General features: G+C 41.5%; 2 protein-coding genes across 2 annotated transcripts in view; one reads left to right on the top strand and one right to left on the bottom strand.

Annotated features, from left to right (window-relative positions):
• Nucleotides 1–267: 267 nt before the first annotated feature.
• Nucleotides 268–5,679, bottom strand: dtl (denticleless E3 ubiquitin protein ligase homolog; the record flags this gene model as incomplete). The annotated part of the gene is made up of 15 exons (XM_079214639.1): nucleotides 268–391; nucleotides 1,018–1,667; nucleotides 1,856–1,979; nucleotides 2,127–2,216; nucleotides 2,326–2,438; nucleotides 2,891–2,995; nucleotides 3,085–3,191; nucleotides 3,303–3,376; nucleotides 3,464–3,579; nucleotides 3,714–3,779; nucleotides 4,090–4,210; nucleotides 4,498–4,559; nucleotides 4,641–4,733; nucleotides 4,828–4,965; nucleotides 5,628–5,679. The coding sequence occupies 15 exons, from the start codon at nucleotides 5,677–5,679 to the stop codon at nucleotides 326–328; spliced, it is 1,977 nt and encodes a 658-aa protein (XP_079070765.1). The 3' UTR covers nucleotides 268–325.
• Nucleotides 5,680–7,011: 1,332 nt separating this feature from the next.
• The window catches only part of ints7 (integrator complex subunit 7), a gene marked incomplete at its 5' end in the record, with an annotated part of 13,020 nt that continues 6,800 nt past the window's right edge, over nucleotides 7,012–13,231 (top strand). Inside the window, 14 exons of the mRNA XM_079215555.1 lie at nucleotides 7,012–7,105; nucleotides 7,254–7,383; nucleotides 8,023–8,169; nucleotides 8,246–8,383; nucleotides 8,468–8,514; nucleotides 9,005–9,204; nucleotides 9,759–9,881; nucleotides 9,967–10,087; nucleotides 10,249–10,383; nucleotides 10,519–10,616; nucleotides 10,803–11,042; nucleotides 11,370–11,507; nucleotides 11,713–11,919; nucleotides 12,577–12,771. Of these exons, the coding sequence (XP_079071681.1) occupies nucleotides 7,012–7,105; nucleotides 7,254–7,383; nucleotides 8,023–8,169; nucleotides 8,246–8,383; nucleotides 8,468–8,514; nucleotides 9,005–9,204; nucleotides 9,759–9,881; nucleotides 9,967–10,087; nucleotides 10,249–10,383; nucleotides 10,519–10,616; nucleotides 10,803–11,042; nucleotides 11,370–11,507; nucleotides 11,713–11,919; nucleotides 12,577–12,771 (2,013 nt within the window). The remainder of the gene's footprint in view (nucleotides 7,106–7,253; nucleotides 7,384–8,022; nucleotides 8,170–8,245; nucleotides 8,384–8,467; nucleotides 8,515–9,004; nucleotides 9,205–9,758; nucleotides 9,882–9,966; nucleotides 10,088–10,248; nucleotides 10,384–10,518; nucleotides 10,617–10,802; nucleotides 11,043–11,369; nucleotides 11,508–11,712; nucleotides 11,920–12,576; nucleotides 12,772–13,231) is intronic.

Raw genomic sequence — 13,231 nt, 5'->3', positions numbered from 1 at the left:
CTTGTTTTAAACACTAATGTTTTAGTAAAATTAAAGATTTAATCAGCAACATACAACTTTTTTTCAACCAGAGATTGTGTACAGCACAAGACAATTGTGTATCAGGCAACTGCAAAACCCATGGCCCAACTAAAATAAAAAACAGCCTCTTGGGTATTAAACTGCAGCATCAAATATTCAGAATGACTGTTAATCTATGCAGCCCAGGTTCCTGTACTCATGTAATCTGTATTTAGATCAGTGTTCTTAGAGGCTTATCGTCTGTCAGTTCCGGTTAAAAATACTCAAAATAAAAAATATATATAATTTCTGACTGGCACAAGTGTCACTCCAGAGCCCTTCTTGTGAAATACAGAGAGATTTTCTTCATGGTTTGTGGTGAGCGGATGGTCTGAAAAACAAGAAAACAAAAATGGTGAACTGCAATATTAATCTTAATAGCTATAAAGCACTCCCATGCATGTAATCATTTGCAATGATGAGGAGGGACAGGCCTCAATTACCAAACAATCATTCTGTGCTGGTGGACAGACTGCTAGCAGCTTCCTCTGCTTCTAGTCTTAGTGCCATGTTCAGCTAACATGATGCAGCTAGCTACTTTTCTGTGACCTTTTTACCTTCATTAGATAGTGGACAGTATAGAGGCAGACAGGAAATGTGGGAATAGCGAGAGCGGGGTATGACATGCAGCAACAGTACCCAGCCGGAATCAAACCGAGGATGTTGCAGTTATGCGCTGTGCGCGGCAACCATTCAACTTGTATTTACCCAACAGAAATCCGAGCGGTATCGATCAAGAAAGAAAACAACATTTTCTCCTAGAATGTCAAACTTTTGCTTTCAGATGGTGAATAGCGTCTCCTAAAATAACTTCATCGTTTCAGTCCTCCATAATCTAACAGCTGTGTCAAAAACATTCATATCCTGACAAGGAAATGCTCTTCATGACCGAGTAACACCAACTACTGAGAAAAGGTCAAGCTGATTAACTTGTGAATCAGAGATGTTTGTGCTTACCGGTGAAGCTGATGTCTTGCCTTCTTGTTTCTTAGAGACGCTGGGGCTTCTGGGAGTACTAAGGCTTCCTTGACCTTTCCTCATCTTTTGGCCCATCGCTGACAACCAGTCCTTTTCTCGGGGAGAGCAATTCTCCTTGCCCGTCTGCCTTGATGAGACTTGCTTGTTGTCCTCTGTGTGACAGTCTGTTTGTAGCCGGCTCTCTTGAGCAGGGCAGCAGATCCCAGACAGGGCCCGGCTTCTCTTGGCCGTGGGGTAGAGTTCAGTAACACAGTCGCACTGTTCGGCTCCATCACAGCCTGCAGATGCACCGACACCGGTCTCCAGCCTGCGTTTGGCCCGTCGTTCTGTGGGAGAGGTGCCACTCGCCGGGCTCTGGGGACACGGGCTCAGCACCCTACGGGTCAGAGGGCTGACCTGACCAGGAGATCCTCCCCTCGGGGATAACCACTGTTTGATGGAAGATGGTGTTCTCTGGCGAACAGCAGCAGTCGTAGCACCCTGGGAAGGGATGGGTGAGGTGGTGCTGGAGGGCAGAGGCAAGGCCGCTCCACTGGGAGCGCAGGCAGCCAGCTGGGGGGACGCCAAGCCTCCAAGACTCTCTGTCCTCTGCTTCTTGGCAGGAGTCGTTTCAGCTCTGATTGAAGGCCCTTAACAAAAGCAGAAGTCCTTGTTAGTTCTCCATGAATATTTTGAATGACACATTTTGTATTCATGGGCAGGGCAGCTGTGATCTATGACAGGGCACCTCCACATTCCATGCTAAGGTAAGGAAACAATATGAAAAATACATTGTATATTTTGTTACAAGGCGGTTCATGATAGTTGTAATGCTTACTTGAGAGAGATTTAGGACGTGCCCAACCTACAAGGTTGGCCTCTCCCACAGAAGATTGTGCTCCATCGATTTCCCGGTGAAGCCTCCAGATCCGTACAGTGTGGTCATCGGAACAGGAAGCAATCTGCAAACAGCAGTCGGGATTAAAAGGAGATTTAATCAATTTTCCTGGGCTATTAAAAAAGCTTAGCATCACAGCAGGGAAATACAAAAAACACACAATCATACTCAGTCTTTGGAAAAACTAGAAGCGTAAAAGTTTGTCGCTTACCTTTGTAAAATCAGTCGGGCACCAGGCAACAGATGTCACTTCCTCGCTGTGGCCTTGGAGCATCATGGGAGGGTGTTTAGGATCAGAAATCTGAAATGTAAAATTAGAGGCTAGTTGCTATAATATAGCATCACAATCACCCTAAAACATTACAAATACGAGAACATTTTAATATGGTAACTTAAAATAGAGACAGTACCTTCCAGATGTATGCGTTATTGTCACTTGAACCACTGGCCAAGAACTGGTCATCTGGGCTAATCGTGGACTTTACATAAAATGAGGAGTTCTGGTGGCCACTGAAAACAGCCACTGTGGAGGAAAACAAACAGCAATATAAGAATCACTTCATGAAAGTCAAATTCAGAAAGCAATAGAGAAAGAAAAAACAAAGATAACGTAATACAAACAAATGACATGCACCTTAATAAAAGGATATAACAGAATGTCCAGAGAAACTCAACTGTGTGAGAATTAACCAGTTAATTCAGAGCCGATTAGCAGTCAGATTAGGGCTCCACATCCCCCAGGATTTCACATAGTGAAAGATCTGACTTTAAGATATTAGAATATGCTTGTGCAAGCACAAACAGTGCCCTCTTGCTTTACCCTCTGCTGCCCATGCCAGTTAGAACAAAGGACATTAGTTTGCAGCCCCATCTAGTGATAAGCAACGGTCATTAAATAAATTAGGGATGAACTGGAAAATGTCTATTTTGGTACAGACCCACAATATCTGTAGTGGGAGGAGAGTCATTGTGTACCTGGAGTCGTTTTCATTCCACTGACATTGAACATGTAGATATTATCATCAGTACAGTTACTCATGACGTTGGATCTCGTGGAGTCCAGAACAAGTCCAGAATAACCTGTAACACATGCAAAACAACATTCAGCTATGAATGTACATTTGCATATTTCGGGTAAACATGACGAGCAGTTTTTGTACAAAACTAACCCAGGCGCATGCGCATGCAAGAACCCGGGTACGGGTAGGTCTGCAGTGGAACAGGATCCTGACGGAGCGCCGTGTAGTTCTTCCTCAGATCCCACATCTTGATCACTCTGGTTCAGATTAAATAGAACATTTGTTGGATCATGCCCTATTATTTGTTTTTGAAAGCCATTCTATATTGGCTTGCTGCACGTTAGAAACAAGACACAGTAGTTTCTTACCCATCAACTGCCCCAGAAGAGATGAGGGTGTGCTGATCCCGAAACAAAACCACTGTGACACTCTGCTGGGTATCCTGCAAGAGACATGAGGCACTCAACGATCAGCCTTCCTGTTGAACAGCCCTACTGTTTACTTCACTAAAGATGTTGAAGAAGCTCACCACACTGGGAGCCATGCCACGTGTGCTGCTCCGCCTCTTCTTTGTTTTGGTGGGAGCGTTCGCCTCAGCTTTGTTATGAGCGCCACTGATCTGGTTCACCTGCCTGTAGAAACCATCTGAGAGGAGGACACACACACATAAGAGACCCTGACTAATCTTTATGCATTTTCCCTGTGAGGGTCTGACAAAACCCTAAACATCAACACAATACAAAAACAAAACCTATGTAATTAAAATGTCTAATTGATACCTTTTTTGCTGCACCTGGTGTCCCAGACCATAATATTTCCATCTCTAGCCCCAGTAGAGAACACAGCTGTTTAATAGAAGACCAAACATCAATAGTGTGTACAACAAAGCATCATTTGTGCAAAATATATTATATGGAAATGAAAATAGTGTATTTTCTTGATATTTAAATCCAATTACAATTTTCATCCTGGCAATAACGTATATTACTGGTTTTATTAAAGCAACCACAATAGGTGAGAGTGTATATAAACATTTCAATAAATAACAAGCTTTCAAAGACACAGAATCCAATGTCACCCCACCAACACAGTGATTTCTTGTGTCTTTTGAGAGAAAACAGGGATCAAAATATATTTGGTGACTTTATAGTATACCTTTCTCCCAGGGTGTGAATGCAACAGACTTGAGGCTACAGAGGTGACCCTTGAAGCTGCCCAACAGCTCCCCTGAGTTCACGTCCCACAGCCTTGCCATCTGATCACCAGCAGCAGTCACCTGAGGAGGACACATGACCAATACAATGCATTTTAAACAAGGCTGTATTTGTTAGAAAAAGGAATTCAAGCTGCTTTAAATGCTACAATGCAAACAGGGGTAGATAATGAGGAAATACAAAGAGTTGTAAACAAAATAAAACCAGACAACATCAATGAATGAGTCAAAAATATTTGTGTCAAGATGTATTAATGCCTAATGCATTCAACTAAACCATTTAAAAGATGTTGCTGACATTATTATTCATAGATGACTAATAATATGGCATACATTTGAATTGAACTTACCAAGTGAGGCTCCCCCGGTACCCAGGCTATGTCAAAGACAGCATTCTCATGAGCCAGCCATTCTGCAAACATTTACACACCATTAGTTAGATATGTCCTCATAGCAGAAGTATTGTGAAAGAAACCTGAGTCTTTACACATACCTTTAAGAAGCGGCTTTTCACGGCTCTCTGTGTTGTAGATTCTAACAATGCCTTCTTCGTTAGCCACCGCGAGGACGTTCTGCATGTGCCCTACTGAAGAGAGACACACCCATTAGATGGATAAATGGCAACAGCTGCTCCTTTTGGGCATCCTCTGAGTATAATGTGTCATGTTTAGGTGGGTTACCAGAGGAGAAAGCCAAACCAAATGGCGGCACAGCGTCCCCCACGTTGCCATAGGAGATGTGTTCATCATGCCGGACACACTCGAAGCCTCCCAGCAGAGAGCTCAGAGGGTACCTGGGTCGGGGGTCCACAGGGAGGCCTGGGGATCAGAGAAGAAAGTGCCTTTAGTCAGACACCGTGCTGAAACTAGCAATGCTGATACTTCAATTTGGCAATTTCCCTCTACAGCATTCAGTAGATACATTACAGTATGTATTCTACCACATCTATCTAATGCCTGTAGTTACTTATTATTGTAAAAGGCTGAGATTTAAACATTTTACTTTTTAAAATCAGTTCATTGCTGGGCAGTACCTCAATATGATCCTTCATCGACTTTCATTGGCACATTACCTAGTGTTAAAATATGTTTCCCTGAACGTCAGTTTTTTTTGACATGTGACTGGGCCTACGTCTACCGTGTTGCGGTGGCCATAGTATGAAAATTAGTTGATATTGATTTTAGACACATTTGAGGAGCGTTTGCGCTTTTTCATACAACACCGTGTTTAATTTATGTTGGTAAACTAACGTCAGTTTGATCTTATTTGGAACGCTTATTATACTACCATGGTAACAGATATAGCACGCGACCAAAGATCCAACTAAACTACGGTGGTTTTACAACAATTAGCATAACACATTAAGGTAATCTTGCATTACCCTTGATGTTAACCTCGCTTGAGTTTAGATAGCACAATAACCCACAAGGCAACACCCGATGAGAGCCCCAAATGTTCCCAAACGCACAGATTATCTCACCATTAAGCCTTCGTCTGCCCACTCCTCTGTCAATTATTGAGCGGAAAAGCATCCCTGTGCCCGACACTACAACAGAGCACGATCTGAAGCTATTTTCCAAGACACGTAGAAGTTTGCTAGATTAGCTGGTGGTCTTTTCCCGTGCCGTTGCTGTTGCCTGTCTTTCCCGCGAACAGATCGTGAGGACACAGGACTGAATCCCCCGCTAAACCGGCGTTACGCGCGCCCATTGGTCGAAACAGCCACTTCCTCGCGCGCGCGTCACAGCCACATCCGCTTCCCTTGTGGCGGTGTTCTGTCAAGTTTACCGACATAACTACCGACGGATCAGTAATGGATTGAATTGCCTACATTTTCTGTTAATTTAGAATGGTATATTATTGTATTTTTTCTTCTACAGTTGCCCTTTGTCCAGCTACCATGTTTAATGTAATTGTATCCCTATGTCATTAGGATGCTGAAATGCTTTATAATTTGTCTAAATGTCACATGTTGTACATTTGGATTTCTACAATAAAACGAATGGCCGAGGAAACTGATTATGCTAAGAACTGGATCAACATAGATACTTAGATGTATATAGGCATCGATGGAGGAAGTATTCAGATCCTTTACTTAAGTAGAAGTACTAACACACTGTAGAAAAAATATAGTCAAATTCCTGCATTCAAAATGTTACTTTAGTAAAATGATGTAAAGTAAAGTAAAAACAGAATGTCTCCTTTGACTGTCAAACAACTGATTGAATTAATTGGTTTATACCAATCATTTCAGATGTACCAGTAAAAACTGTAGGCTCATTTAATTTATAGCAAAGCATTATATCTTATGAGCTTTTATAAGCAGAAAGATAGTTTGATGACACCACAAACATGATTTTTTGTTGAAGGGGGGCATTTTCTCTGTGCTTAAACAAATCTCTGGTTAAGTATATGCACAACCATTATTTTGTGATATCAAATTAGTTTGTACAATAAGCGTCCAATATTTTAAATGAAATTGGTTTACATATTCAGAGAAAAACTTGATCAGACAGAATTTCTTGTTTAAAGCATTAGTATATGTGTATATGTCTTAGGTAAATTGTGAAACATGTCAGCATATATGTAAGTATAGCATTATAAATACTCGATCATTATTACAAGCAGTAATTAAATACTGTATATATTCAATATGTATCTAATTTTAAACACAAAGAAAGTTAGCTTTAACATTTAACAAGTTACGAGCGCTTTATTTTGAAAACCAAAGCTAGACCGGAAATGGCGTTGCCTTGACACCCGGTCTGAGAGTGCCTACTTCGCTGCCTGTACCTGAAACGCTGACGGCTCGTGGTTGCTGTCAAGACTGTGTTTGTTCTGGTGAAATACACAACCACCCCATAATGTCGACGTCAACTGCTCGTTCTTTCCTGTCAGAGGCTTGTTATGGAGAACAAGAGCTTGACGCCAATTCCGCTCTCATGGAGCTGGACAAAGGTTCGTCTCTAGCTAGCTAACGCGTTAGCTTCGGTTGTAGTCTGGTCCTGTGTGTTGTGTGTTCTCCATGTGTTGGTTTGACTCAATGTTACCGTCTGTATGAGACCTGCCTGCTTTGTTGTGACCAATGAAACTGCTTCATTTGCAGGGTTGCGGTCGGTTAAGCTGGGAGAGCAGTGCGAGGCGGTGGTGCTCTTCCCCAAACTCTTCCAGAAGTACCCGTTTCCCATCCTCATCAACTCTGCATTTCTGAAGCTAGCAGACATCTTCAGACTCGGGTACGGATGCTGAACGTGGCTTAAAGACGACAGCTCGTTGACCAAATGTTTTCCAATTCTGGTTAACTTATTTCCGGTTTTGATGATTCCGACTAAACTTGTTTGGTTCAACTCACGTCAGTCAAACGTAATGCAGCCTATAACGAGATTAAAACAGCAATACATCAAAATATTACACACACATTTCAATAATATACAAAACAATTAAACTGCACCATGGAAAATTATCATTAAGTTGAATCAACGACTCTCTAAATACAGATCACCTTCATAAAAGTGGGATTTCATGCATGCCTGGTGCATTAGACAACATTACATTTACCTGTAGTAATATTAAGTGTATCTTATAAACTAACAACCGAGAGCATATCAGGTAAAACTACTTCAAGTTCGCTACTTACAACAGCTTGCATTGATGCGTTTCATATACTTTTTTGGGGCTGTTGGTTGTTCTTATAAAGCAAGTTGGTGCTCTGGTGACTCCTGATAACAAATATTTTTAAACTTTGAGTAAACATATTAAATGAAAGATTGGTTAATTTTGAGTAAGTAATCATGTGTAACGTGTGCATGGCGAGTTTATCTGGTTTCATTGTGGCACAGATCTTTGTTCATAAAAGCTTGTCTCTCTGGTTTCAGGAACAATTTTCTACGCCTCTGTGTGCTGAAAGTCACTCAACAAAGTGAGAAACATCTCGAAAAGATCCTTAATGTTGACGAATTTGTCAAAAGGGTGTTTTCAGTCATCCATAGCAACGACCCTGTGGCCAGAGCCATCACTCTGAGGTAATGACGCATAACATACCCCCATCTGGTAATGTTGTACTGCTCTACAGACCTGATACTTCTTGTTTCATTTCAGGATGCTTGGTAGTTTGGCCTCTATTATCCCAGACAGGAAGAATGCCCACCACAGTATTCGCCAAAGTCTGGACTCCCATGACAATGTAGAAGTAGAGGCTGCCATATTTGCTGCTGCAAGCTTCACTGCACAGTCAAAGTAAGATGCATTGTTGCCTAAGCTGTAGTGCATATATATGGGATGATGTTTTCTATAAGATACATTTGGTGTGTGTTTTTACAGAGACTTTGCAGCGGGGATTTGCAACAAAGTCAGTGAGATGATTCAAGGTAAAAACAATATCTATTCAATACTTAAAAGGTCACAGATAAGTTTTACTAAAACATTAGCCGTCCTGATTACCTTTTTTCAAACTTTGAATATTGGTAAACATTGCAAACAACTATCAAGATTTAAAAGGGTTAAAAAAAAGGTTATTAAATGTGATTGCATCCACAGACGTCATAGGTTACACATTTTTACAACTTTATTTAAAAAAGTGAGCATTAACATGTGGTCAGTGTGAACATTGTTTTCCACACTAAAATAAATACTCTGTTTGTTTGATACTCAAAATAAATGTGAAACTCTAGAAATATTGTACATTTGAATACCAACTGAAGAAGTATCTGAATGTCTTGATATTTGTAGCTGGCACTAAGGGATATTCTGTGAATACATATTTTATGTAGTCCACAAATCTCTCATCAGTGTTCAGATGGTGGCTGGTTTCGTCTTCTCTGTAGAGACCATCCTCTTGAACTTATTTCTCAACCTTAGGGTTAGACACTCCAGTGGAACTGAAGCTGAAAATGATCCCCATGCTGCAGCACATGCATCACAATGCCAGCTTGGCCTCCAGCAGCAGAGAGCTTCTACAGCATCTGGTAAACTCTTACCCCTCCACCCCCATGGTCATCGTCACTCTGCACACCTTCACCCAGCTGGCTGCCTCCTCCCTCATCGATATCCCAAAGCAGGTAATAATGACAGAGCTGTACCTCATTGTTATAGGTTAGTTTCTGTATTGTGACTTTCACACATAGAAATGTATATCTTTGACGTGTGGCTGTTAATGAGATGGATCTCTATGGTGGCCAAATAAATATAAACTTCCGTAGTCTTTTATATATGCAGTACACAATTGAGCCACATGAGGGAACCTGCATGTTTGTATTGGTCTGAATATTGTCGCCTACTTTAATTTAATCAAATATGAAAGGTTAGCGTACCTTCTGTTTAGAAAAAGACAGAGCTTATTAACTTCACCTATATGATGTGCATTTATTTGGTCTCATTTATAAAGTATTTAACATGTGAATGTTTTCAACATCAGTGACTCAAACAACATTTTGATGAATCTTTAAAATGGCTGGTTTACCTATTCAATATATTAAAAATGGTCATGAACTTTCATTTTTGCTCAAATATGCCCTCCTCACAGTTTATTGGAAAATGCCTGTAGTGAATAAAAAGCGAGTCCCCAGAAACACTGGTCTCACTGGGCTCTCTATTTGATTCCTTTTCTGTACAGTTGCAGCTCCTCCTTCAATACCTGAAAGATGACCCAAGAAAAGCTGTGAAGAGACTCGCAATTAATGACCTGAAGCTTTTGGCTAAAAAGGCTCCTCACCTTTGGATCAGAGAAAACACTCAGGTAGAGTTTCAGATTGTGACACTGTCGTGTTGTCTTGATGGTGGTTTAAACTCTGTAGCTAATGTATTGTGTTTCATCTCTGCAGACCCTGTGTGAATGTGCCTTGACCAGCCCTTACAACAGTCTGAAGCTGGGGATGTTGTCTGTCCTCTCCACCCTCTCTGGAACAATTGCAATCAAGCAGTACTTTAATAATTTGACAGGTTGTGTTCACTTTTAAATATAAAACATGATCTTTTCACACTGGGAAATGTACGAACAGTATGTAAGACATTTATTTTGAGCAGGCTTCAATTGCTGTTATTTCTATTCGGAAGAAGGGATGGACTCTAGACTGACTGGTACTTCTGTCAAACATTCTTCTCAGGTGGCTCTTCAGTTTCCCCTCGGCTCACTGACCTGGTTAAACTGGCACAGGAATGTTGTTACCATAGCAACCTGGCAGTGGCTGCTCATGGGGTCGTAGTGCTCTCCAACATTGCAATTTCCTGTCCGGAAAAAGGTTAGTTATAGCATGTAATGCCCTGGGTTAGGTATTCTTCAAATGGCAATCACTCAACAGCTTTACCTCACAGTCAACCCACTAATTTGCTCTTGTGTGCCAAGGCATAAGTGTTACTGTATTTCTCCTCCTCAGATATAGTGCAGTTGGAGCAGGACACAGTTTTGGGAGTGGAGTCCCTTCTGATGCTTTGCAGTCAGGACAGCAGTCCCAGCGCACAGGCCACACTCAAAGTAAGACGACTGTATAGGCAAGCACGTAGTACTGCTCATTGCTCATGAAAGATAAATGTTATCTTTAACAGTGACAGCAATAATACCAGCACACCTTACCTAAACTCACTGTTTACCATCATCCAAGCCTTCTCTACATTATGAGTTAGTAATTCCCATTCTTCTACTTTCCTTTTCCAACCCTAGACGGCCCTCACCTCGTTGGTCAAACTGCTGAAAAGTCGACTACATCTCAGTCAATCAGCGGTGGAATTTCTGCTCGGTCAGCTCCATTTATCCTGCGACTCCTCTCGCGTTCTCATGTGCCACGCTCTGGCCGCCATCGCCACCCACCTGCCGGTGTTGGGCGACGGTATGCTGGGAGATCTGGTGGACCTCTACAGAGTGGCCAGTCACTCCTCCACTGACAAGCAGCAAGAGCTTCTGGTGAGAGATTGTGCCTGAGTCAGACATCAGCTACTGCTTCAACAGTAAATTAAAGATTTAAGAGACTCAAACCGGATCTTAAATGTAGCCTTTAAGCACAGGATTAATAAAGTATATATTCATTAATTCATTCAACAGCATTTACATGACAATTCAGTTGTACTTTTGTTATGTCTGTGTTCTTCAATTAGAAATATAACTTTACTGCTAACCCACAACTATGTCTGAATAGCTGACATGGCATTCAGCTCTAAAATGTTCTTATATTTATACTTGTATGTCTCTTTGGGGTTTCAACTCTCATCCTTCCCACTGTGATTGCTGCAGGTTTCCTTGGCAACAGTGATTTTTGTTGCCAGCCAGTCGTCTCTGTCAGCTGAAGTGAAGACTGTCATCAAACAGCAGCTGGAGAATGTTGCTAACGGCTGGACGGTGTACCGCATCGCACGGCAAGCCTCGCGCATGGTAATCTCTTCTGCTTATACTTAACCAGACCTATACTATAGAATGGCCAAATTAAGTGTTTTTGTAGAGCTGCTAAATGTCTTCCAAGGCAGAAGCATCTCTTTGTTTGATCTAAACTGCGTCACAAAGCGCTGACGAAGCCACAGATGTGGTGCTGCCAAATCCTGCACCTGAAACGTAATGGAATATTATCATGAATCTGCAGGGATGCCATGAGTTCTCCAGCGAGCTGTACCAGAGTCTCCGGACCCGTGTGGCATCGGAGCACTTCTACTTCTGGCTGAACAGCTTGAAGGAGTTTTCCCAGGCCGAGCAGTGCCTCAGTCCTGTGCAGGACGGAGACTACAGCGGAGCCATGACCGCCATCGCCGAGGCCCTGCGCTCCTACCAAAAGGGCATCGCTTCCCTCACAGTCAGTTCACTTTCAGGCATTAGTAGTAGTATGTGTTTTATTCAGTCAATCATTATAATACAATAAGTAAAGCCACAATCTAATATACAAAACAGAAAGACAGGAAAAGGCATAGGTAGAAGCATAATGCTTATATATTCCTATCCTAAATTATTATCAATTAAATCAGATAATTAATTGGATATATAGAATTAATTATCTGATTTAATTGATAAGAATTAAGATAGGAATATATAGGCATTATGCTGTACATACATATATTTATATACATACATGCATATATATTTAATTCACACTTGTAACCCTCAATAGTTTTATAAACAATCCTTTTGAAAACCTAAAATGAGTTGACCATTCTCACATTCATGTTAGTGTTGTTACATAATTTAACTCCTACAATAGAAATATATCTTCTTTTGCATCTGCTTGTCAAACATCATTCGTACAATCCCTCCTTCTACTTCTCTAATGGTAGATGCTAAACGCTGGTGATACTCAGTCTGGAGAGTATTGTATTGAAGCTCATTTCACAGCATCTGAAATTGTTAATGGATTAAGTCGCCCAATAGCTGATTGTATCTTGTTAACTAAAAAAGACACTGACACTATTCAACTGTAGTCTTTATGTGATCTGATCACATTAATCCCTCCTTCCAGGCTGCCAGCACTCCTCTGAGCCCGCTTACATTCCAGTGCGAGTTCATCAAGCTGCGGATTGACACCCTGCAAGCCCTGTCGCAGCTCATTTGTACCTGCAACAGCTTGAAGACCAGCCCGCCTCCTGCCATTGCCACCACCATCGCCCTCACCTCGGGCAATGACCTGCAGCGGTGCGGCCGCATCGCCATGCAGGTAAAAACACTTGTATGTCTGGTGTTCAGTGAATAACACAGTATGGAAAAACAAACGAACAGTCTGAGGGCAGGGTGACGAAACGAAACACGCATTACTAAATGTTGCTACAAATATTGTGTCTATTATTCTATGTAATTAATCTAGTAATACATGTCGCTGTATGATGCAGCTTTCTCTAAATTCAAAACGTAAACAACTTTGGTAGCAAGCTACACAATATCCAATTGCAAATTCTGTTACGGAGGACGAATATTTCAATAATATAGTTAAAATATTGTAACTTTGAACAGCAATGCCATGTACCGTGATTGTTGCTGGTATTCTCTGCCAGTGTTTTCTAATTTTACAATCCTTCTCTCTTCCACTAAAATGATTCCATGTGAGACAACATCTCGGTGTGTTAGTTACAGTTGGGCTATGCCTGCAGGGAATACGTTTTTTTCCTCTTCTTCAGGTA

Source organism: Taurulus bubalis (assembly GCF_910589615.1).
Source record: "Taurulus bubalis genome assembly, chromosome: 3".
NCBI lineage: Eukaryota > Metazoa > Chordata > Actinopteri > Perciformes > Cottidae > Taurulus > Taurulus bubalis.
The sequence above is the reverse complement of the archived record's forward strand: the minus strand, read 5'-3'. Positions and strand labels throughout refer to the sequence as shown.